The 27,341-nt window shown below is 43.7% G+C and overlaps 1 protein-coding gene across 5 annotated transcripts in view; it reads right to left on the minus strand.

Moving 5' to 3' along the window:
* Window positions 1-27,341, minus strand: part of GABRB1 (gamma-aminobutyric acid type A receptor subunit beta1) — a 664,547-nt gene that overhangs the window by 20,894 nt on the left and 616,312 nt on the right. For 3 of the 5 annotated variants that reach the window (XM_040418916.1, XM_040418912.1, XM_040418914.1), the window contains 3 exons: window positions 13,259-13,396; window positions 12,764-12,916; window positions 154-398 (listed from right to left, as the gene is read on the minus strand). In XM_040418916.1, the coding sequence (XP_040274850.1) occupies window positions 154-398; window positions 12,764-12,916; window positions 13,259-13,396 (536 nt within the window). Of the gene's footprint in view, window positions 1-147; window positions 399-12,763; window positions 12,917-13,258; window positions 13,397-27,341 lie in introns of all 5 variants that reach the window. The other 2 variants (XM_040418911.1, XM_040418913.1) reach the window with 1 other exon arrangement.

Below are 27,341 nucleotides of genomic sequence, written 5' to 3' on the forward strand. Positions count from 1 at the left end.
AACAGGCTGATCACTAAAAAGTTAATAATAATAATAATAATACAACTCATTTTAAAAATATTTTTCATCTAATAGCACATCTAAAACCTTGTTTCACTATCCATTGAGCAGCACAAACCATATAAACTTTGTTTGATTTCCGATTACCTGAACTTTATTCATTTCCACTTTGTGTTTTTCATTACTTGCTTTCTCTGCTTTCTCTGCTGCTTTCTTCTGGAGTTGGGGACCTTTTCCAAAGAAGATGTAGTTCACAAAAGCATATTCTAGCAATGCCAAGAATACAAATACGAAACATCCCATCAAATAGATGTCTATAGCTTTGACATAAGGGATCTTTGGCAGGGTCTCTCTGAGATGTGTGCTGATAGTGGTCATTGTCAGCACAGTGGTTATTCCTGTAAGACAAGTTTGTAATCAGATTTACACATAAGTAAAATAAATTCATATATAGCCAGGTCCATAAATATTGGGACATCGACACAATTCTAAAATTTTTGGCTCTATACACCACCACAATGGATTTGAAATGAAACAAACAAGATGTGCTTTAACTGCAGACTGTCAGCTTTAATTTTAGGGTATTTACATCCAAATCAGGTGAACGGTGTAGGAATTACAACAGTTTGCATATGTGCTTCCCACTTGTTAAGGGACCAAAAGTAATGGGACAGAATAATAATCATAAATCAAACTTTCACTTTTTAATACTTGGTTGCAAATCCTTTGCAGTCAATTAAAGCCTGAAGTCTGGAATGCATAGACATCACCAGATGCTGGGTTTCATCCATGGTGATGCTCTGCCAGGCCTCTACTGCAACTGTTCCTGCTTGTTCTTGGGGCATTTTCACTTCAGTTTTGTCTTCAGCAAGTGAAATGCATGCTCAATCGGATTCAGGTCAGGTGATTGACTTGGCCATTGCATAACATTCCACTTCTTTTCCTTAAAAAACTCTTTGGTTGCTTTTGCAGTATGCTTTGGGTCATTGTCCATCTGCACTGTGAAGCGTTGTCAAATGAGCTCTGAAGCATTTGGCTGAATATTAGCAGATAATATTGGCAGAAACACTTCAGAATTCATCTTGCTGCTTTTGTCAGCAGTCACATCATCAATAAATACAAGAGAGCCAGTTCCATTGGCAGCCATACATTCCCACGCCATGACACTACCACCACCATGCTTCACTGATGAGGTGGTATCCTTAGGATCATGAGCAGTTCCTTTCCTTCTCCATACTCTTCTCTTCCCATCACTCTGGTACAAGTTGATCTTGGTCTCATCTGTCCATAGGATGTTGTTCCAGAACTGTGAAGGCTTTTTTAGATGTTGTTTGGCAAACTCTAATCTGGCCTTCCTGTTTTTGAGGCTCACCAATGGTTTACATCTTGTGGTGAACCCTCTGTATTCACTCTGGTGAAGTCTTCTCTTCATTGTTGACTTTGACACACATACACCTACCTCCTGGAGAGTGTTCTTGATCTGGCCAACTGTTGTGAAGGGTGTTTTCTTCACCAGGGAAAGAATTCTTCGGTCATCGACCACAGTTGTTTTCCGTGGTCTTTCGGGTCTTTTGGTGTTGCTAAGAAGTTCACCGGTGCGTTCCTTCTTTTTAAGAATGTTCCAAACAGTTGTTTTGGCCACGCCTAATTTTTTTGCTATCTCTCTGATGGGTTTGTTTTGTTTTTTTCAGCCTAATGATGGCTTGCTTCACTGATAGTGACAGCTCTTTGGATCTCATCTTGAGAGTTAACAGCAACATATTCCAAATGCAAATAGCACACTTGAAATGAACTCTGGACCTTTTATCTGCTCATTGTATTTGGGATAATGAGGGAATAACACACACCTGGCCATGGAACAGCTGAGAAGCCAATTGTCCCATTACTTTTGGTCCCTTAACACGTGGGAGGCACATATGCAAACTGTTGTAATTATTACACCGTTCACCTGATTTGGATATAAATACCCCCAAATTAAAGCTGACAGTCTGCAGTTAAAGCACATCTTGTTCGTTTCATTTCAAATCCATTGTGGGGGTGTATAGAGCCAAAAATGTTAGCATTGTGTCGATGTCCCAATATTTATGGACCTGACTGTATTTATCTACCCAATTTGTACATTATCTGTAACCCTCTGTATCCTCCTAGTAGATCAAATAGTTAAGTCAGGAAGTCAAGTCATATAGTATGCAATCTGTTATAATACCTGAGAGAAAACCATATGCTATAATGGCTGAGAGTCTCAGATTTTGTCATATCAGAGCAAGGGCTTAGTCCATATATAATGTTTGCATCTATTGTGTTAGTGCTTTATATTCTGTGATTTTTTCTTTATAAATGTAGCCATGCACATTTGCATATTCATTTATCACATCGTGCAGGATGTTTTTTTTTTATCTCTTTCTGTGAATGCGCTTCTGCTATTTTATCCTTCAACTAGCATTTTTGTGCACTTTTGCCACGCCTATCCCACAGGCGACCTTGATTAGGTGGTACATATAGCTGTGCGTGCTCCTCTTCTCATTGGGTGCTTGGTTCACAGAGAGGTAACAAGAAGCAGCTCACTATACGTGCAAGGTCTGCTCCCCTGAATATACAGTCAGGTCCATAAATATTGGGACATCGAAACAATTCTAACATTTTTGGCTCTATACACCACCACAATGGATTTGAAATGAAATGAACAAGATGTGCTTTAACTGCAGACTGTCAGCTTTAATTTTAGAGTATTTACATCCAAATCAGGTGAACAGTGTAGGAATTACAACAGTTTGCATATGTGCCTCCCACTTGTTAAGAACCAAAAGTAATGGGACAGCTGGCTTCTCAGCTGTTCCATGGCCAGGTGTGTGTTATTCTCTCATTATCCCAATTACAATGAGCAGATAAAAGGTCCAGAGTTCATTTCAAGTGTGCTATTTGTATTTGGAATCTGTTGCTGTCAACTCTCAAGATGAGATCCAAAGAGCTGTCACTATCAGTGAAGCAAGCCATCATTAGGCTGAAAAAACAAAACAAACCCATCAGAGAAATAGCAAAAACATTAGGCGTGGCCAAAACAACTGTTTGGAACATTCTTAAAAAGAAGAAATGCACCGGTGAGCTCAGCAACGCCAAATGACCCGGAGGACCACGGAAAACAACTGTGGTCGATGACCGAAGAATTCTTTCCCTGGTGAAGAAAACACCCTTCACAACAGTTGGCCAGATCAAGAACACTCTCCAGGAGGTAGGTGTATGTGTGTCAAAGTCAACAATGAAGAGAAGACTTCACCAGAGTGAATACAGAGGGTTCACCACAAGATGTAAACCATTGGTGAGCCTCAAAACCAGGAAGGCCAGATCAGAGTTTGCCAAACAACATCTAAAAAAGCCTTCACAGTTCTGGAACAACATCCTATGGACAAATGAGACCAAGATCAACTTGTACTAGAGTGATGGGAAGAGAAGAGTATGGAGAAGGAAAGGAACTGCTCATGATCCTAAGCATATTACCTCATCAGTGAAGCATGGTGGTGGTAGTGTCATGGCGTGGGCATGTATGGCTGCCAATGGAACTGGTTCTCTTGTATTTATTGATGATGTGACTTTTGACAAAAGCAGCAGGATGAATTCTAAAGTGTTTCGGGCAATATTATCTGCTAATATTCAGCCAAATGCTTCAGAGCTCATTGGACGGCGTTTCACAGTGCAGATGGACAATGACCCAAAGCATACTGCAAAAGCAACCAAAGAGTTTTTAAAGGGAAAGAAGTGGAATTTTGTGCAATGGCCAAGTCAATCACCTGACCTGAATCTGATTGAGCATGCATTTCACTTGCTGAAGACAAAACTGAAGGGAAAATGCCCCAAGAACAAGCAGGAACTGAAGACAGTTGCAGTAGACGCCTGGCAGAGCATCACCAGGGATGAAACCCAGCATCTGGTGATGTCTTTGCGTTCCAGACTTCAGGCTGAAATTGACTGCAAATGATTTGCAACCAAGTATTAAAAAGTAAAAGTTTGATTTATGATTATTATTCTGTCCCATTACTTTTGGTCCCTTAACAAGTGGGAGGCACATATGCAAACTGTTGTCATTCCTACACCGTTCACCTGATTTGGATGTAAATACCCTCAAATTAAAGCTGACAGTCTGCAGTTAAAGCACATCTTGTTTGTTTCATTTCAAATCCATTGTGGTGGTGTATAGAGCCAAAAATGTTAGAATTGTGTTGATGTTCCAATATTTATGGACCTGGCTGTAGATTCCCAATGGCATATATAGGTTTTTTGCATTTTCGAGCACTTTTGCACCGCCTATCCCACAGGCGACCTTGATTAGGTGGTACATATAGCTGTGCGTGCTCCTCCTCTCATCGGTTGCTGGATGCACATAGAGGTGATTAGGAGCAATACACTATATGTGCAGGGTCTGCTTTCCTGAGTAATGACTATACTAATATAGATGTCTCATGGCATAGGTAGGTTTAGAGTAGGACCTGCTTGACTGAGACCACCTTGGCGCTGGTAGGTGGGCACAGATGTTTTTTGATCAAAATATATTAGCTGAAAGTGTCAGTGAGATGGACAGAGAAATAAGAAAAATAAAACAGCAGGTGGCGCTATACAGATACATTTTATTGAATAACTCAGTGGCTATACTAATATAGATATAAATATATTAGCTGAGAGTCTCATATTTTATTATATCAGAGGGAGGGCTTAGACCATATATAATGTTTAAATCTATTATGTTAGTGCATTATTTTCTGTGATTTTTCTATTATAAATGCTGCTATGTACATCCGCATATTCATTTATCACATCGTGCAAGATGTTTTGTATCTTTTTCTATGATTTTAAATCATAATCTACTTGTGAACTCTAAACGAGTTAGTCATATCTTTTAGCTAGTTAACCACCTCAGCCACCATAGCTTAAACACCCTTAATGACCAGGCCACTTTTTACACTTCTGCACTACACTACTTTCACCGTTTATTGCTCGGTCATGCAACTTACCACCCAAATGAATTTTACCTCCTTTTCTTCTCACTAATAGAGCTTTCATTTGGTGGTATTTCATTGCTGCTGACATTTTTACATTTTTTGTTATTAATCGAAAATTAACTATTTTTTTGCAAAAAAAAGACATTTTTCACTTTCAGTTGTAAAATTTTGCAAAAAAAAACAACATCCATATATAAATTTTTTGCTAAAAAAAAAATGTTTGGGTAAAAAAAAAAAATGGTTTGGGTAAAAGTTATAGCATTTACAAACTATGGTACAAAAATGTGAATTTCCGCTTTTTGAAGCAGCTCTGACTTTCTGAGCACCTGTCATGTTTCCTGAGGTTCTACAATGGCCAGACAGTACAAACACCCCACAAATGACCCCATTTCGAAAAGTAGACACCCTAAGGTATTCGCTGATGGGCATAGTGAGTTCATAGAACTTTTAATTTTTTGTCACAAGTTAGCGGAAAATGATTATTATTTTTTTCTTACAAAGTCTCATATTCCACTAACTTGTGACAAAAAATAAAAACTTCCATGAACTCACTATGCCCATCACGAAATACCTTGGGGTGTCTTCTTTCCAAAATGGGGTCACTTGTGGGGTAGTTATACTGTCCTGGCATTTTAGGGGCCCAAATGCGTGCGAAGTAGTTTGAAATCAAAATGTGTAAAAAATGCCCGGTGAAATCCGAAAGGTGCTCTTTGGAATGTGGGCCCCTTTGCCACCTAGGGTGCAAAAAAGTGTCACACATGTGGTATTTCCGTACTCAAGAGAAGTTGGGCAATGTTTTTTGGGGTGTCATTTTACATATACCCATGCTGGGTGAGAGAAATATCTTGGCAAAAGACAACTTTTCCCATTTTTTTTATACAAAGTTGGCATTTGACCAAGATATTTATCTCACCCAGCATGGGTAGATGTAAAATGACACCCCAAAACACATTGCCCAACTTCTCCTGAATACGGCAATACCACATGTGTGACACTTTTTTGCAGCCTAGGTGGGCAAAGGGGCCCACATTCCAAAAAACACCTTTAGGATTTCACAGGTCATTTTTTACACATTTTGATTTCAAACTACTTACCACACATTAGGGCCCCTAGAATGCCAGGGCAGTATAACAACCCCACAAGTGACCCCATTTTGGAAAGAAGACACCCCAAGGTATTCCATGAGGGGCATGGCGAGTTCCTAGAATTTTTTATTTTTTGTCACAAGTTAGCGGAAAATGATGATTTTTTTTTTTCTTACAAAGTCTCAGATTCCACTAACTTGTGACAAAAAATAAAAACTTCCATGAACTCACTATGCCCATCACGAAATACCTTGGGGTGTCTTTTTTCCAAAATGGGGTCACTTGTGGGGTAGTTATACTGCCCTGGAATTTTAGGGGCCCGAATGCGTGAGAAGTAGTTTGAAATCAAAATCTGTAAAAAATGGCCGGTGAAATCCGAAAGGTGCTCTTTGGAATGTGGGCCCCTTTGCCCACCTAGGCTGCAAAAAAGTGTCACACATCTGGTATTGCCGTACTCAGGAGAAGTTGGGCAATGTGTTTTGGGGTGTCATTTTACATATACCCATGCTGGGTGAGATAAATATCTCGGTCAAATGCCAACTTTGTATAAAGAAATGGGAAAAGTTGTCTTTTGCCAAGATATTTCTCTCACCCAGCATGGGTATATGTAAAATGACACCCCAAAACACATTTCCCAACTTCTCCTGAATACGGAGATACCACATGTGTGACACTTTTTTGCAGCCTAGGTGGGCAAAGGGGCCCATATTCCAAAGAGCACCTTTCGGATTTCACCGGTCATTTTTTACAGAATTTGATTTCAAACTCCTTACCACACATTTGGGCCGCTAGAATGCCAGGGCAGTATAACTACCCCACAAGTGACCCCATTTTGGAAAGAAAACACCCCAAGGTATTCGCTGATGGGCATAGTGAGTTCATGGAAGTTTTTATTTTTTGTCACAAGTTAGTGAAATATAAGACTTTGTAAGAAAAAATAAAAAATAAAAAAATCATCATTTTCCACTAACTTGTGACAAAAAAAAAAAAATTCTAGAGAACAAAACTATTATACAGAGCCAATTGAATTAAATATACAGACACCTTCTTATACCAGCGTCTGGTTCTGCGGGAAACTAAATAGGGAGCCAACATCTGGTCATTGAAGTCCACCCCTCCCATGAGCGCATTATAGTCGTGGACTGAGAGGGGCTTTTCAATGACACGGGTTGCCCTTTCAATTTGGATTGTCGTGTCTGCGTGAATGGAGGAGAGCATGTAAACGTCACGCTTGTCTCTCCATTTCACCGTGAGCAGTTCTTCATTACACAAGGCAGCCCTCTCCCCCCTTGCAAGACGGGTGGTAACGAGCCGTTGGGGGAAGCCTACGCGACTAGTTCGCGCGGGGCCACAGGCGCAAATCCGTTCTAGAAACAAATACGGAGATACCTCATGTGTGACACTTTTTTGCAGCCTAGGTGGGCAAAGGGGCCCATATTCCAAAGAGCACCTTTCGGATTTCACCGGCCATTTTTTACAGATTTTGATTTCAAACCACTTATAACGCATTCGGGCCCTGAAAAATCCCAGGGCAGTATAACTCCCCTACAAGTGACCCCATTTTGGAAAGAAGACACCCCAAGGTATTTCGTGATGGGCATAGTGAGTTCATGGAAGCTTTTATTTTTTGTCACAAGTTAGTGGAATCTGAGACTTTGTAAGAAAAAAAAAATCACCATTTTCCGCTAACTTGTGACAAAAAATAAAAATTTCTAGGAACTCGCCATGCCCCTCACGGAATACCTTGGGGTGTCTTCTTTCCAAAATGGGGTCACTTGTGGGGTAGTTATACTGCCCTGGCATTCTAGGAGCCCTAATGTGTGGTAAGTAGTTTGAAATCAAAATGTGTAAAAAATGACCTGTGAAATCCTAAAGGTGCTCTTTGGAATGTGGGCCCCTTTGCCCACCTAGGCTGCAAAAAAGGGTCACACATGTGGTATCGCCGTATTCAGGAGAAGTTGGGGAATGTGTTTTGGGGTGTCTTTTTACATATACTCATGCTGGGTGAGAGAAATATCTCGGCAAAAGACAACTTTTCCATTTTTAATACAAAGTTGGCATTTGACCAAGATATATATCTCACCCAGCATGGGTATATGTAAAATGACACCCCAAAACACATTGCCCAACTTCTCCTGAGTACGGCGATACCAGATGTGTGACACTTTTTTGCAGCCTAGATGCGCAAAGGGGCCCACATTCATTTTATGAGGGCATTTTTAGACATTTGGATCCCAGACTTCTTCTCACGCTTTAGGGCCCCTAAAATGCCAGGGCAGTATAAATACCCCACATGTGACCCCATTTTGGAAAGAAGACACCCCAAGGTATTCAATGAGGGGCATGGCAAGTTCATATAATTTTTATTTTTTTGGCACATGTTAGCGGAAATTGTTTTTTTATATTTTTTTTCTCACAAAGTCTCCCTTTCCGCTAACTTGGGACAAAAATTTCAATCTTTCATGGACTCAATATGCCCCTCACGGAATACCTTGGGGTGTCTTCTTTCCGAAATGGGGTCACATGTGGGGTATTTATACTGCCCTGGCATTCTAGGGGCCCTAAAGCGTGAGAAGAAGTCTGGAATATAAATGTCTAAAAATTTTTACGCATTTGGATTCCGTGAGGGGTATGGTGAGTTCATGTGAGATTTTATTTTTTGACACAAGTTAGTGGAATATGAGACTTTGTAAGAAAAAAAAAAATTATTTCCGCTAACTTGGGCCAAAAAAAGTCTGAATGGAGCCTTACAGGGTGGTGATCAATGACAGGGGGGTGATCAGGGAGTCTATATGGGGTGATCACCCCCCTGTCATTGATCACCCCCCTATAAGGCTCCATTCAGATGTCCGTATGTGTTTTGCGGATCCGATCAATGTATCCGTGGATCCGTAAAAATCATATGGACGTCTGAATGGAGCCTTACAAGGGGGTGATCAATGACAGGGGGGTGATCAATGACAGGGGGGTGATCAGGGAGTCTATATGGGGTGATCAGGGGTGATCAGGGGTTAATAAGGGGTTACTAAGTGACAGGGGGGGTGTAGTGTAGTGGTGTTTGGTGCTACATATTACTGAGCTGCCTGTGTCCTCTGGTGGTCGATCCAAACAAAAGGGACCACCAGAGGACCAGGTAGCAGGTATATTAGACGCTGTTATCAAAATAGCGTCTAATATACCTGTTAGGGGTTAAAAAAATCGCATCTCCAGCCTGCCAGCGAACGATCGCCGCTGGCAGGCTGGAGATCCACTCGCTTACCTTCCGATCCTGTGAACGCGCGCGCCTGTGTGCGCGCGTTCACAGGAAATCTTGCTTCTCGCGAGATGGCGCATATATGCGTGACTGTGCGCAGGGCTGCCACCTCCGGAATGCGATCCTGCGTTAGGCGGTCCGGAGGCGGTTAAAGGGGTTATGCAATGACTGATGTAATAAAAATTTAAATTTAGACATCATATAGTATATGACATTCTCTTCCTAACAAAGCTAGATTTATTTCATGCTGGCTGCTCAGGGGACATGTCCTTTCTCAGGGGGGGGGGGGTTCTGCTGTAGCCCTTTCCCTGGAACTGCCACAGCTTCTAACAGTTTCTGCTGGTGACAGTTGAAGATTTAAACAGCGTGTGTAACCACCTCAGTGAGGTGGACAGAGAAATAAGAAAAAGAACAAGCAGCAGGTGGTGCTATATAGATACATTTTATTGAATACCTTAGTGGCTATACTAAATTTTTAATTATTTGCAACTACAAAACTATTAAGATCCAGGTGCTGGTTTTAATAATGTAGACTATTGGTCATGGGACAACCCCTTTACCATATATAAATTCTTACATCCAAGATTTGAAGTTGATTAGCTCAAAACTTCACTTTAATACTGTACGGACACCTGTCTCCGTACAGCATTAAAATGTATAGGCTCCGGCGAGACTTTGTAATAACAAATTTTCCTCGCGGGAGCCCATACATTTAAATGCTGTACAGAGACGAATCTTGGATCCAAAGCTCAATTTGCTCAACACTATAATTAATACATAGTGTAAAATGAGTTCTATATGAAACATTTTGGAGGAGCTGAGAGATCCCCTGACACGTCTGTCATTCCTCCTTGAAATGTATGATGAAATTGACAACTGGACATTACCATTCCTTTGTAAGTTGGGAGTGTTCCTACACACTCAATCACTATCTATTAAGTGCTGGCATCTTGTTTATATATTTCCAGGAGGCATAACAAAGGAACGGCACAACAAACAGTTCTAGGTAAATATTTAATGACAAAGAGCCTTGTAATGGCTCTGTGCATGGACAGTGTGTATTAAAGGGGTTTTCAGGATAGGTCATTCATCAATATCTGATTGGTGGGGGTCCAACTCCCAACCCCCCTCACCAATCAGCTGATTGACAAGCCAGCAGTGCTTCAGTAAGTGCTCCAGCCTCCTCATAGCATAAAGGGGTTCTACAGCTATTTTAAACTGATGATCTATCCTCTGGATAGATCATGAGCATCTGATCGGCAGGGGTCTGACACCCGGGACCCCTGCCGATCAGCTGTTTGAGAAGGCAGCGGCGCTGTTTACCGCAGGCCTAGTGACGTCACGACTAGTATCACTGGCCTGGGCGGGGCTAAGCTCCAATTAAGTGAACGGAGCTTAACCCCCCCCAGGCCAGTTATACTAGTCGTGACGTCACTGGGCCTGCGGTAAACAGTGAGAAGGCTGCGGCGCTACTGCCAGTGCCGCTGCCTTCTCAAACAGCTGATCGGTGGGGGTCCCGGGTGTCAGACCCCCGCCGATCAGATGCTGATGATCTATCCAGAAGATAGATCATCAGTTTAGAATAACTGTAGAACCCCTTTAAGTACAGCGTCATACTCTGTATAGTGGATGTGGATGGTGTTGCAGTCCAAACCCATTCACTTGCTGCAAATAGGTCAAATGACCAATGAATGTCTAGGAAGAGATCAGATATTGGTCCATCAATATTGGCCATCAATATTGAACTTATTGAAAATCTCTTTAAGAACTAAGGATCTCTCTATACAGTATACACTCACCTAAAGAATTATTAGGAACACCATACTAATACGGTGTTGGACCCCCTTTTGCCTTCAGAACTGCCTTAATTCTACGTGGCATTGATTCAACAAGGTGCTGATAGCATTCTTTTGAAATGTTGGCCCATATTGATAGGATAGCATCTTGCAGTTGATGGAGATTTGAGGGATGCACATCCAGGGCACGAAGCTCCCGTTCCACCACATCCCAAAGATGCTCTATTGGGTTGAGATCCGGTGACTGTGGGGGCCATTTTAGTACAGTGAACTCATTGTCATGTTCAAGAAACCAATTTGAAATGATTCGAGCTTTGTGACATGGTGCATTATCCTGCTGGAAGTAGCCATCAGAGGATGGATACATGTTCTCATTCTGTTTACGCCAAATTCGGACTCTACCATTTGAATGTCTCAACAGAAATCGAGACTCATCAGACCAGGCAACATTTTTCCATTCTTCAACAGTCCAATTTTGGTGAGCTCGTGCAAATTGTAGCCTCTTTTTCCTATTTGTAGTGGAGATGAGTGGTACCCGGTGGGGTCTTCTGCTGTTGTAGCCCATCCGCCTCAAGGTTGTGCTTGTTGTGGCTTCACAAATGCTACAACAAACGAGTGGTTGTAACGAGTGGTTATTTCAGTCAACGTTGCTCTTCTATCAGCTTGAATCAGTCGGCCCATTCTCCTCTGACCTCTAGCATCCACAAGGCATTTTTGCCCACAGGACTGCCGCATACTGGATGTTTTTCCCTTTTCACACCATTCTTTGTAAACCCTAGAAATGGTTGTGCGTGAAAATCCCAGTAACTGAGCAGATTGTGAAATACTCAGACCGGCCCGTCTGGCACCAACAACCATGCCACGCTCAAAATTGCTTAAATCACCTTTCTTTCCCATTCTGACATTCAGTTTGGAGTTCAGGAGATTGTCTTGACCAGGAGCACACCCCTAAATGCATTGAAGCAACTGCCATGTGATTGGTTGACTAGATAATTGCATTAATGAGAAATAGAACAGGTGTTCCTAATAATTCTTTAGGTGAGTGTATATTACATCACTTTTAATGAAAAATGAACATTGGTAAGATTATTTCCATGATTTTATATCATTACCATATAAAAAGCCAATTTCACATTACACATGAAGAGGGACATTTATCAAATCAGATATGCTTAAAAATATCACAAGTCACGTTAATTGTTGCCTTTTTTTTTTCACATTTGATGATCCCTCACCACTTTTCACAGTGGTCTACATTTAAGGGACAAAAGTGAGGTTAGACCTGGATTATAGCACATTTAATACATGTGACTTTTGATCTCCACGTAAGGCAACTCCCCTGGTGTACTTTTACACATATAGGTGTAAATCACATTGCCATCACACCTAATACATTATTAAGGTGCACTATTTCATAAATTTGGCGCAGACACACATAGCAAAGACAGACTTATAACTGACACAAAAACAACCAAAAATGATAAATGTCCCCCGAAGTCTATATCTCATTGATGTTCTTTAGTGCCTATAGAAAGGTATACATCTATGTGACTTTATGGCCTATTATTTAAAGTGTGTTTACATGTTTGTCTTTAGATATTATGATGTATGTTTCATCTTCAATGCATATGAAATTACCTAAAGCAACTCTTGCAGCTGATGCATCATAGTTGATCCAGAAAGATACCCAGGACAGAATAGTAATCAGTGTAGAAGGCATGTATGTCTGCAGAATGAAGTAGCCAATGTTTCTTTTAAGACGAAAACTCAGTGACAATCTAGGATAAGAACCTGAAAATAATAATGACACATAATTATACACCAGTGGTGTAACTAGAATCCATGGTGGATCACCACAAAGTCAGAAATAACCCCCACCTACAGCAGCAAGGGGTGCATACTAGTGCCAAAAAGCAGATCTTCTGCAGTGTGGCGAACCCACTGTGCAAGTCCCATGGTAGTTAATAGAAAGATGCCACTATCCTTTCTTTTTTTTTCAACATAAACACATCTGAGTGGGTTCCCACAACCTCTGGCTGCTAAGACTATAGTTGCAACTGTGCAAAAATAAATGCATAAGGAAATTAACATTGCCCAGTATTATGTCCAGTCCCACGTGTGGTGGATTCTTACCAGTGGAGAAGACAACTTTCTTTGAAACCATTTTGTAATCAACAATAGAAAATTGAGGCAACTCGATTTTTTCAACGCCTGTAATTGCTTTATCTCCTCCATTCCAGTAGAATTCTATGTCATCTGTTGTATAGCCATCTGCAAAATAAAACATATTCATAAAATACAAATTGATCATTCTCGACAATTGTACAATGATATACACTATATACGGTTCATTGTGAAAAGTTGTTATGTTATTGCAATATAAACAATGTGCATGGGAAACAAATAGACACTGCTCAGAAATGTTCGTATTGTGCTCAAGTGGTTTCTGTCATGTGTAGTGATGTATAAAGACATTCTGCACTACCGGGTTGAGATAGACAGAAGTGCTCTGCAAGCTGTGGATGGCAATTTGTAACATTGGAGGCACAGATGGTCATCTTCCATTTTTCTGTCCTCTCTGCCTCATACCTTCCTCTGGGTGTAGCAGAACATACCATTTGTGCACTTGGAGCCACATGATAAATAAATGCCTTCTGTTGCTTGCCTATTTATTTGTGGTTGTAGGCAGTCTTCTCCTTCTGTTTACAGTAGGGCTTGCTGCATTGCTTAGAACAATTAGATGTGAGGACAACATGGTCTCAACTACTGACTCCCAGCCTAATAGTAGCAGAAGATCCCTCTTTTTATCTTTTTATTTATTGAAATTGCTCCAGATTGCATAGAACGTCTTAATATGGATTGCTATTGGCTTAAATTAACTTGTTATGACCTCTTGATTGGAAGTTTTGTCACTTCATTCAGTTTAAATGGTCACTAAACTGTCAACAAACTTTGCATACAGATATTATAGATGAATATAAGAAACTTTTCAATTTATCTTCTCAGAAAAAAAATGCCTCTTTCTCCACTTATCAGGCTGCTACATCCTTTGTCTTAAACAAACATTCAATTTTATTTCTCTGCTAAATCCATCTTGAGAGACCAAAATGGACTGTCTGCTCCCTGAAGGATCAGATTAGTATGCTGCCAATAGATGTCTATGGAGAGGGGAGGTGGAGGAGGAAGGAGCTGCAATTAGAGATATATATTTCACCTCAAGTGCTTTATTTACATCAGTACTTATCTAAAATGCCCTACATAACACTTCTGAGTGATATTCAGTAAGAGAGCTAGGGAGCTAGGATGCAGAAGCTCCTGCTTCCCCTTGTGAAGGCTTTGGCGGACATCATAGCTACTTGCCTCCACTCACCAGCTCAGAGAACTGAAAATTGAGATAGAGCGTGCAGAGGGGGAAACTGCTAATAATATCCTTCTAGAAGTCATATAATGGCCTGAATAGTGCTATTACTCATTTACTCACATGAGAGCTTATTCTAAAAAGTTATATGAAATTTTATGTACACTTTAAAGGGGTTGTCTGGGTTCAGAGCTGAACCCATACATATCCCCATTTTCACGCAGGCAGGCCCTCTAATGTGAGCATTGGAGCTTTCAAAGGTAGATGGAGGATTCTGCCTAGCAGTGGGCCCACTAACATCACCGGCACTAATGGGTGGGCTTTAGTGCTGCTCAAGCCTGTAAAATGGCTAGGGTAGCGCTAAAGCTCGCCCATTAGTGTCGGTGACGTCACAGGGAACACTGCTAGGCGGAAGCGGAGTGAATCACTACCTATAAATGCCTGCCTTCTCACTTCTTTAAAATTGGAACATCAACCTTATCATCAACATGCTAGTCAGACACCAGGTGTTTGACTAGCTCCAAATTTATTCTGCAGCAGGGCAATGACCCCAGACATATAGCCAATGACATTGAGAACTATATTCAGTGTAAAGAAGAACAAGGAATCCTGGAAGTGATGATATGACCCCCACAGAGCACTGATCTCCACATCATCAAGTCTGATGGGATTACATGAAGAGACAGAAGGATTTGGGGAAGCCTACATTCACAGTAGATCTCCCTGTCGAGTTCCTAGAAGAAGTGTACCTGGAAAAATTGGTGATGTTTTGAAAGAAAAGGATGGTCACATTAAATATTGATCTGATTTAGATTTCTTTTCTTCATTCACTTTGCATTTTGTCAATTGATAAAAAGAAACGTTTGCACAGATTATATATATATATATATATATATATCTCACAAATAAGATATATATTAGGGATGAGCGGGAGGTGCCATATTCGATTTCGACGAAATTAGCGAATATTCGTCTCATATTCGTCAAAATCGAATATTTGTCATTATTCTAGTTATCGCGATTAATATACGATTTAAATAATCGCGTATTGCGATTTTAACTTAAGGTAACTTTCCTATTGGTTTGATATCTGGAATTAGCGAAGATGACGAATGTATTCGTCATATTCCTCAAAACGAAGATAACAAAGTATTCTCCATCTTCGTTTTAGCTCCATATTCATCAGTTTCGCTAATTCTAGCAATCAAATAGGAAAGTTGACTATAGAGACAGCTAAGTTTTTAATTCGCTATGCGATAATATTACTTAGCTTTTTTTTAAAAAATAAATAAAATAATTATAATACTTGATAAGTAATATAATTATTCTATTTATTTAAAAAAAAGCAAAGTAATATAATCGCATAGCGAATTAAACACAGCTGTCTCTATAGTCAACTTTCCTATTTGATTGCTAGAATTAGCGAAGTTGACGCATATGGAGCTAAAACGAAGATGGAGAATACTTCGTTATCTTCGTTTTGAGGAATATGACGAATACATTAGTCATATTTGTCATCTTTGCTAATTCTACCAAGCCAACCATAGTAAACCAGGTCTAAGTTTAAATCGCAATGCGATTACTTCAAGTTATATTAATCGCATTGCGATTTCAACTTAATTCTCACATCCGACAGTACATTCTAGTATGGAGGTGTTCCCATGGTGATGGGGACGCTCCATGAGCACGGAAGTCGGCAGAAGCGGCAACAGGCACTGACTGGAGCAGCCAGGAAGCCAGGAATCCTCAGGACAGGTAAGAACTACTTTTAGGAAGTGGGAAAGAAAAAAATATAACAAAAAAAAAAAAAAGAAGATTCTAAATAGCAAATTTATAGCACTATATTAGAAATATTCGCGAATTAGCGAAGTGCCGATATTCGCTAAAAAAAATAAATCGCTATTCGAATATTCGCGTTCAACACTAATATATATATATCTTTCTCACAAACGTGAGTACACCCCTCTATCTTTTCATGAGAACACTGAAGATATGACACTGAAAAGATATAATAAAATATTTACAAAAATGTGAGGGGTGTACTCACTTTTGTGAGATACTATATATATATATATATATATATATATATACATACACACACTAGCAGAAGGACCCGGCTTTGCACGGGTATATTTCATCTATTTAATTTAATGTTTCTGTGTGTCGTTAATAGATATTGACAGTATCTCCCATAAGAGTGACCTCTACAGAACCCCGCCCCCTTAACAGTGATCTCCACAGCCCCGCACCCCTTAACACTGACCCCTTCAAAGTTCATTGCCTCCTTAAAATGGGACCTCCACAGAAGCCCACCCCCTTAACTTTGACCTTCAGAGCAGCCCGCTGTCACGGCTGAGGATGGGGAAACCCTCAGCCGTGCGATGCCAGAAGATGTTTGGAAGCTACTAGGCCAGAAACAACAGAATTACGGAGCAGGTCACCTCCTAACGCATCCCTAATCTGACCCTGACTCCTAGCTGCATGAGCCGACCTTGATGGTGGGAGAGCTTATGCTCCGGAACCTCGGATCCCTACTCACCCTCCGCCGATCCCTGAACTAGGAGCTGGGTAGATGACCTGTTCCTCCCGGATGCGGAGAAACAGGAGTCTAAACTGGCCGAGCTGCAAGGGGATATAAACAGACTATGGATATGGCAGGAGAGTGAAAGACTTCCACCCCTACCTGCCACAGACACACTGACTGGATCCCTGGACACAAGTGCTGAAGTCCACACACAGACATAAAAGGACACAGCACACATAAACACACAGGAAGCCAGAACCATAGCTGCAATAATAACAGACACTACATAAATATAAACTTAACATCACATAACAACATTTATGACCACAAGGGTGGCCCTCACTGGCAGATGGTATAAGGGACCAGGAGGGTGCCTCCAGCTTACAAACAAGGCTGGAGTACCCCTCAGACATCAGGTCTCAACTGAGGCTTTATAGCCCAAAGTGGCCACACCCACACAGACACCCAGTGTTCACACACACAGAAGGGAATTAACCCTTCTCACACCAGGGAAGGGAAGACAGCCACTTAAAGGAGAAAGTGCACACATAACTAAAACCCTGTGCACACCAGACATACAAAAGACACACCTAATAAAGATAGGTTGCCAGGTGCAACCGCATGCACATTGCAGCAAGCTGCCTAGCACCAGCTCAGGCTGCTAAACTGCAAAATAACTACATGTTGCCAGCGGCAACCACAAGTGAGGCAACATACTAGCGGCCCTCACCTGTGGTTGAACAACCAAACCAGACCACAGGCAACAGCATGCGGATACAGGAGTCACGACCATGACCATGGTCGTGACACTCCCACCCCTCAAGGGACCCATACAAGGGGATAGGAGAAGGGGAATCAGTGTCATAATATGCGCGTCTCCCCAGGACTGCAGCCGGCCCTTGGAGCAACACACAGGAACCGACTGCCAGGCTCCGGAGCAACACACAGGAACCGGAGACCAGCAAAGAAACAGCCCGGGGAGAGCGCACTAACACTGCGTCCACTCTCCACTCACCTACCCACTCCAGTCGCTGCCAGGAGACACTCTTAACCAGCACGCCGCCAGAACACTAACGGAATGCTGCCAGCAGACGACCAGAGATAGGAACATGGACAGGGACGAGGGATCACCAACACGGACGGTAAGGTGGCGGGGAATAAGCCACCAACCGCGCCGTTAACGGTGATCCCCGAAACGCTCTCCCTCCGGAGAACGCGCATGCAGGCCAAAAGCAGATGGCGCTGCACCCACACCAAACAAACAACAGTGCAGAAATAAAGGTAAGGGGACACCAAGACAGACAACGGTGAAGGAATGGCGGGGAAAAGCCACTCACCGTGCCGTCAGCGGCGAAACCCCCAAAACGCTCTCCCCCCGGAGAACGCGCATGCACCCCACAAACGTATGGCGAAGCATGCTGCACCCTCTTCCGAAGGTGTGCAACCGCACACCAAACAACCAAACCAGACCGCAGGCAACAGCATGCGGATACAGGAGTCACGACCATGACCATGGTCGTGACACCCGCCCCTTTAACAGTGAGTTCCATAGCACCCCACCCCCCTGACAGAGACCTCCACAGGGCTTGCCCCTTTAACAGTGACCTCTACAGCACCCTGCCCCTTAATACTGACTTCCATAGCAGACCGTCCTCTAAACTGTGACCTCCACCGTTCCCTGCCTCCTTAACAGAGACCTCCACAACGCCCGCCCCTTTAACAGTGACTGCCACAGTACCCTACTCCCTTAACAGTGACCTCCACAGTACCCTGCTCCCTTAACAGTGACCTCACAGTACCGTTTGACATGTGCTGGCGGCCATCTTGGTTTCTGGGTTTCTTGTAGCCTTCCACCCTGCGGCTCCTCCTTCCCACTGGGAGGAGCTGGATGCCTAGCTCATATATATAGGAGGTCTGTGGCTTCAGTTCCTTGCTTGGTCCTCCTGTGTTCACATGCTTCTAAGACTGCTGCTGCTTCTGGTTCCTGATCCTGGCTTCGTCTGACTACCCTGCTGGTTCCTGATCCTGGCTTCGTCTGACTACCCTGCTGGTTCCTGATCCTGGCTTCGTCTGACTACCCTTCTGGTTCCTGATCTCTGGCCTCTCAAAGACTCTGCTTCGGTTTCACCATTCATTTGGACTTTTGCTTTACAGCTTTATGTTCAATAAAGCCTTCTTATTTTCACTTATCTCTTGTTGTACGTCTGGTTCATGGTTCCGTGACATTAGGACCAAGCCATGAGTTCTGACGGTACAGGGCCATCCTCGCTACCCATGCTGGTTGCCAGACTTGATCAGCAGGATCACCTGTTGGGTCGGTTCGCTGTGGCGTTGCAAACCCTGCTTGAACGCACGGCTCATTTCGCTCCCGTTGCCGATGGGTCGGTTGTCGCTCCTACTGCCGCTCCGGTTGTTGCGCCAGAGTCTACCCCGACACCTGTTGTTGCGCCTGCGGTGTTTCGGGGTATGACCGGTTCTGCCCCTCTTCCACAGCGCTTTGGGGGAGAGCCAACTCAGTGCCGAGGTTTCCTTAACCAGGTGGGCATTTATTTCGAGTTGCTGCCACATGCCTTTCCTACTGAGAGATCAAAGGTGGGCTTCTTGATCTCGCTGCTCTCGGACAAGGCCTTGGCCTGGGCCAGCCCTTTATGGGAGAACAACAATCCGGTGGTTGCCGAGTTTTCCGGTTTTGTTGCTTCTCTTCGGAAGGTATTCGATGTGCGGCTCGTGCTGCCTCTGCTGCGAAGCTCCTTATGTCCATCAGACAGGGTTCACGATCCGTAGCTGAATACGCCATTGAGTTTCGTACCCTGGCAGCAGAGGTGGGCTGGAATAATGAGGCTCTGGTCGCTGCTTTCTCTCATGGTCTCTCGGATGCCTTGAAGGATGAGGTTGCAGCTAAGGACCTACCAGTGGAGCTCGAGTCTCTTATTTCTTTCCTGATTTTGATTGACACCAGACTCAGGGAGAGACCTTCCTTTGAGGAGAGCCTGCGGAGGTCTTCTAACAGATTGGCGCCTACGTTTGCTGTCCCACCCGTGCCTCCCTCTCCTCCCACGCCTCCTGGGGATGACTTGTCTGGGGGTGAACCCATGCAGCTGGGGTTTGCTCGCCTGTCCGAGGGGGAGAGGGTACTCCGGAGACGCGAGGGTCGATGCATGTACTGTGGTCTCGGTGGGCATTTTCGGTTGGCATGTCCGAACCGTCCGGGAAACGCTCGTACCTGAGATCCTGTCGGGGGCAGATCTTGGGTGGAGTCTCCTCCTCCCCGGTTTCCCGTGTTGACAAACCACTGATCACTGTTGTCCTCTCCTGGGTCGGGGGCTCGGTGACGACCCAGGCATTGGTGGACTCTGGTGCTGGTGGTTTGTTCATTGATAGTGTGTTCGCTGCCGCCAATTCCATTCCTCTGCAGGCTCGAGGTTCCCCACTGGCTCTTGAGGCGATAGACGGCAGACCCCTTCTGTCGTCACACGTGACTCATGAGACCCTTCCAGTGGGGATAGCCATTGGTGCCGTTCACAGAGAGTTGGTCTGTCTCCAGGTTATTTCGTCTCCACACTACTCGGTGGTCTTGGGGTACCCCTGGCTCCAGAAGCATAATCCGACTTTCGATTGGAGATCGGCCGAGATCCTCTCGTGGTCACCACAGTGTGGGGCTAGTTGCATCCATGGGTCTGTCAAGTTGCTGTGTACTTCCTCGGACTCTCTGTTGCCTCCTGAATACGAGGAGTACCGGGATGTATTCGATAAGGTGCGCGCGGTTGCCCTACCTCCGCACCGCCCATACGATTGTGCCATAGAGTTACAACCTGGTGCCGTTCCTCCTCGTGGCAAAGTCTATTCACTGTCGGTAGCGGAGAATGAGGCCATGGAGGAGTACGTGAGGGAGGCGCTTTCACGCGGACACATTCGCAAATCCTCGTCCCCGGCAGGGGCTGGATTTTTCTTTGTGAAAAAGAAGGGCGGTGAGTTGAGGCCTTGCATCGATTACAGGGGTCTCAATTGCATCACGATCAAGAACGCTTACCCGATACCCTTGATTTCCGAGCTGTTCGATCGCCTTAAAGGGGCCACGGTCTTTACCAAACTCGACCTGAGGGCGGCATATAACCTGGTAAGGATCAAGGCGGGCGATGAGTGGAAGACCGCGTTTAACACCAGGACCGGTCATTATGAATCCTTGGTTATGCCCTTTGGGTTGTGCAATGCGCCCGCAGTCTTTCAGGAATTCATCAACGATGTTTTCCGTGACCTGTTGCAGCAGTGTGTGGTGGTCTATTTGGATGACATCTTGGTATATTCTGAATCCATGGAGGCCCACATTCTGGATGTCAGACGAGTGTTGCAACGGTTACGAGAGAACAAGCTGTTCGGTAAGCTTGAGAAATGCGAATTTCACCGATCCCAGGTAACCTTCTTAGGTTACATCATTTCCGCTGAGGGGTTCTCCATGGATCCTGAGAAGGTTTCGGCTGTCTTACAGTGGCCCCAGCCCAGTGGTCTTCGTTCCCTGCAGCGCTTTTTGGGCTTCGCCAATTATTATCGGAAGTTCATCAGGGACTTTTCTATGCTGGCCAAGCCTCTCACGGATCTGACCAGGAAGGGCAGTAATTCCCAGGTCTGGCCGCTCGAGGCCATCCGAGCTTTTGAGGCCCTAAAGTCCGCTTTTGTGTCGGCTCCGATTCTGTCGCATCCCAACCCTGGGTTGCCCTTTGTCCTCGAGGTGGACGCGTCTGAGACGGGAGTAGGCGCCCTTCTGTCTCAGCGTAGAACACCAGAGGGTCCTCTGCTTCCTTGTGGGTTTTACTCCCGGAAACTGTCTTCCGCGGAGTGCAACTATCAGATTGGTGACAGGGAGTTATTGGCCATCGTGCAGGCCCTTAAAGAATGGAGGCACTTGCTCGAGGGTTCGGTGGTTCCGGTTCTCATCCTGACGGACCATAAGAATCTGACCTACCTTTCTGAGGCCAAGAGATTGACACCACGTCAGGCCAGATGGGCTCTGTTCTTGTCACGTTTTAATTACGTGGTCTCCTACCTACCCGGTTCCAAGAACATCAGGGCGGATGCCCTATCACGGCAGTACTCCGAGCTGTCCAGGGAGGAGTCGATTCCGACTTCGGTCATACCTCCGAATCAGATCCTGGCCGCCATTCGCACCAGCCTGACCTCTCCCCTGGGTGAGCAGATTTTGGCGGCTCAATCTGGTGCTCCCCCTGGGAGACCCAACGGCAGATGTTTTGTGCCTGAGGAGTTGCGCACTCGGTTGTTGCGAACCTACCATAACTCCAAGACCGCGGGGCATCCTGGAAAGAATCAGCTGTCCTGGGCTGTTTCACGTCTGTTCTGGTGGCCTTCCCTACGTTCTGACATCGCCGCATATGTAGCGGCATGCTCCGTTTGTGCCCAGAGTAAGTCCCCTCGGCACCTTCCGTTGGGCCTTCTGCAACCCATAGCCACCGGGGAGCGCCCATGGTCACACCTGGGGATGGATTTCATTGTGGACCTCCCTGCATCCCGAGGCCATACGGTCATTCTCATGATTGTGGATCGGTTTTCCAAAATGTGCCACTGTGTTCCTCTCAAGAAGTTACCCTCTGCACAAGAGTTGGCCACGATTTTTGCCAGGGAGGTCTTCCGGTTGCACAGTTTGCCCAAGGAGATTGTGTCGGATCGGGGGAGTCAGTTTGTGTCCAGGTTCTGGCGCGCCTTTTGCTCCCAGTTGGGGATTCATCTCTCCTTCTCCTCGGCCTACCACCCTCAGTCCAATGGGGCCGCAGAACGATCCAATCAGGCCTTGGAGCAATTCCTTCGTTGCTATGTCTCCGATCACCAAGACAATTGGGTTGACCTTCTGCCTTGGGCTGAGTTTGCCAGGAACACGGCGGTGAACTCTTCCTCTGGGACGTCTCCCTTCATGGCCAATTATGGGTTCCAACCTGCCGTGTTACCGGAGGTATTCTCTCCCCAGGATATTCCGGCTGTGGAGGATCACCTTTCCGTCCTACGTGCTTCTTGGGTACAGATCCAGAAGTCCCTTGAGGTCTCTGCGCAGCGCCAGAGACTCCAGGCTGATCGCAGACGAGCGCCTGCTCCTTCCTACCAGGTCGGAGACCGTGTATGGTTGTCCACCCGCAACCTCAACCTTCGAGTGCCCACTCCCAAGCTGGCGCCTCGCTTTGTTGGTCCCTTCCGAGTGCTTCGCAGGGTAAACCCGGTAGCCTATGCCCTTGCGCTTCCTCCTGGCATGCGGATCTCTAACGTGTTTCATGTCTCCCTGTTGAAGCCACTGGTGTGTAATCGTTTCACTTCCTCGTTCCTCGGCCTCGTCCGGTCCGAGTGGGCAATCATGAGGAGTATGAGGTGTGCAATATCCTGGACTCACGCCTGGTCCGCGGTCGGGTGCAGTTTTTGGTCCATTGGCGTGGTTATGGTCCAGAGGAGCGTTCCTGGGTTCCCTCCGCAGATGTCCATGCTCCTGCCTTGCTCCGAGCCTTCCACGCACGCTTCCCTCAGAAACCGTTTTTTGCTCCGCGGAGGAGGGGCCCTTGAGGGGGAGGTACTGTCATGGTCTTACCTTCTTGCTGTTCTCCTTCGTTTGACATGTGCTGGCGGCCATCTTGGTTTCTGGGTTTCTTGTAGCCTTCCACCCTGCGGCTCCTCCTTCCCACTGGGAGGAGCTGGATGCCTAGCTCATATATATAGGAGGTCTGTGGCTTCAGTTCCTTGCTTGGTCCTCCTGTGTTCACATGCTTCTAAGACTGCTGCTGCTTCTGGTTCCTGATCCTGGCTTCGTCTGACTACCCTGCTGGTTCCTGATCCTGGCTTCGTCTGACTACCCTGCTGGTTCCTGATCCTGGCTTCGTCTGACTACCCTTCTGGTTCCTGATCTCTGGCCTCTCAAAGACTCTTCTTCGGTTTCACCATTCGTTTGGACTTTTGCTTTACAGCTTTATGTTCAATAAAGCCTTCTTATTTTCACTTATCTCTTGTTGTACGTCTGGTTCATGGTTCCGTGACAGACAGTCACATTTAGGCCACAAATACGGCCATTAGGTTACTGCGGTTAAAAAAAAACGGTTGTTCATATACTGGTCATCTTTGATTAAACGTGCATAGGTGACAGTCACATTTAGGCCACAAATACGACCATTAGGTTACTGAGGTTAAAAAAGACCGTTTGTTCATATACTAGTCATTTTTGATTAAACGTGCATTGATTACAGTCACATTTAGGCCACAAATACGGCCATTAGGTTACTGCGGTTAAAAAAAAACCTTTTTTTCATATACTGGTCATCTTTTTTTACACGTGCATAGGTGACAGTCACATTTAGGCCACAAATACGGCCATTAGGTTACTGAGGTTAAAAAAAAACGTTTGTTCATATACTGGTCATCTTTGATTAAACGTACATTGATTACAGTCACATTTAGGCCACAAATATGGCCATTAGGTTACTGCGGTTTAAAAAAAACTTTGTTCATATACTGGTCATTTTTGATTAAACGTGCATTGATTACAGTCACATTTAGGCCACAAATACAGCCATTTGGTTACTGCGGTTTAAAAAAAAACGTTTGTTCATATACTGGTCATCTTTGATTACACGTGCATAGGTGACAGTCACATTTAGGCCACAAATATTGCCATTAGGTTGCTGCGGTTAAAATAAAACGTTTGTTCATATACTGGTCATCTTTAATTAAACGTACATTGATTACAGTCACATTTAGGCCACAAATACGGCCATTAGGTTACTGCGGTTTAAAAAAAAGTTTGTTCATATACTGGTCATCTTTGATTACACGTGCATAGGCGACAGTCACATTTAGGCCACAAATACGGCCATTAGGTTACTGCGGTTTAAAAAAAACATTTGTTGATATACTGGTCATTTTTGATTAAACGTGCATTGATTACAGTCACATTTTGGCCACAAATACGGCCATTAGGATACTGCGGTCAAAAAAAAACGTTTGTTCATATACTGGTCATCTTTGATTACATGTGCATAGGTGACAGTCACATTTAGGCCAAAAATACGGCCATTAGGTTACTGCGGTTAAAAAAGACCGTTTGTTCATATACTAGCCATTTTTGATTAAACGTGCATTGATTACAGTCACATTTAGGCCACAAATACGGCCATTAGGTTACTGCGGTTTAAAAAAAACATTTGTTCATATACTGGTAATTTTTGATTAAACGTGCATTGATTACAGTCACATTTTGGCCACAAATACGGCCATTAGGTTACTGCGGTTTAAAAAAAAACGTTTGTTCATATACTGGTCATCTTTGATTACACGTGCATAGGTGACAGTCACATTTAGGCCACAAATACGGCCATTAGGTTACTGCGGTTAAAAAAAAACGGTTGTTCATATACTGGTCATCTTTGATTAAACGTGCATAGGTGACAGTCACATTTAGGCCACAAATACGACCATTAGGTTACTGAGGTTAAAAAAGACCGTTTGTTCATATACTAGTCATTTTTGATTAAACGTGCATTGATTACAGTCACATTTAGGCCACAAATACGGCCATTAGGTTACTGCGGTTAAAAAAACCCCTTTTTTTCATATACTTGTCATCTTTGATTACACGTGCATAGGTGACAGTCACATTTAGGCCACAAATACGGCCATTAGGTTACTGCGGTTTAAAAAAAAGTTTGTTCATATACTGGTCATTTTTGATTAAACGTGCATTGATTACAGTCACATTTTGGCCACAAATACGGCCATTAGGTTACTGAGGTTTAAAAAAAAACGTTTGTTCATATACTGGTCATCTTTGATTACACGTGCATAGGTGACAGTCACATTTAGGCCACAAATATTGCCATTAGGTTGCTGCGGTTAAAATAAAACGTTTGTTCATATACTGGTCATCTTTAATTAAACGTACATTGATTACAGTCACATTTAGGCCACAAATACGGCCATTAGGTTACTGCGGTTTAAAAAAAAGTTTGTTCATATACTGGTCATCTTTGATTACACGTGCATAGGCGACAGTCACATTTAGGCCACAAATACGGCCATTAGGTTACTGCGGTTTAAAAAAAACATTTGTTGATATACTGGTCATTTTTGATTAAACGTGCATTGATTACAGTCACATTTTGGCCACAAATACGGCCATTAGGATACTGCGGTCAAAAAAAAACGTTTGTTCATATACTGGTCATCTTTGATTACATGTGCATAGGTGACAGTCACATTTAGGCCAAAAATACGGCCATTAGGTTACTGCGGTTAAAAAAGACCGTTTGTTCATATACTAGCCATTTTTGATTAAACGTGCATTGATTACAGTCACATTTAGGCCACAAATACGGCCATTAGGTTACTGCGGTTTAAAAAAAACATTTGTTCATATACTGGTAATTTTTGATTAAACGTGCATTGATTACAGTCACATTTTGGCCACAAATACGGCCATTAGGTTACTGCGGTTTAAAAAAAAACGTTTGTTCATATACTGGTCATCTTTGATTACACGTGCATAGGTGACAGTCACATTTAGGCCACAAATACGGCCATTAGGTTACTGCGGTTAAAAAAAAACGGTTGTTCATATACTGGTCATCTTTGATTAAACGTGCATAGGTGACAGTCACATTTAGGCCACAAATACGACCATTAGGTTACTGAGGTTAAAAAAGACCGTTTGTTCATATACTAGTCATTTTTGATTAAACGTGCATTGATTACAGTCACATTTAGGCCACAAATACGGCCATTAGGTTACTGCGGTTAAAAAAAACCCTTTTTTTCATATACTTGTCATCTTTGATTACACGTGCATAGGTGACAGTCACATTTAGGCCACAAATACGGCCATTAGGTTACTGCGGTTTAAAAAAAAGTTTGTTCATATACTGGTCATTTTTGATTAAACGTGCATTGATTACAGTCACATTTTGGCCACAAATACGGCCATTAGGTTACTGAGGTTAAAAAAAAACGTTTGTTCATATACTGGTCATCTTTGATTAAACGTACATTGATTACAGTCACATTTAGGCCACAAATATGGCCATTAGGTTACTGCGGTTTAAAAAAAACTTTGTTCATATACTGGTCATTTTTGATTAAACGTGCATTGATTACAGTCACATTTAGGCCACAAATACAGCCATTTGGTTACTGCGGTTTAAAAAAAACGTTTGTTCATATACTGGTCATCTTTGATTACACGTGCATAGGTGACAGTCACATTTAGGCCACAAATATTGCCATTAGGTTGCTGCGGTTAAAATAAAACGTTTGTTCATATACTGGTCATCTTTAATTAAACGTACATTGATTACAGTCAC

Source organism: Bufo bufo, chromosome 2 (assembly GCF_905171765.1).
Source record: "Bufo bufo chromosome 2, aBufBuf1.1, whole genome shotgun sequence".
NCBI classification, from domain to species: domain Eukaryota; kingdom Metazoa; phylum Chordata; class Amphibia; order Anura; family Bufonidae; genus Bufo; species Bufo bufo.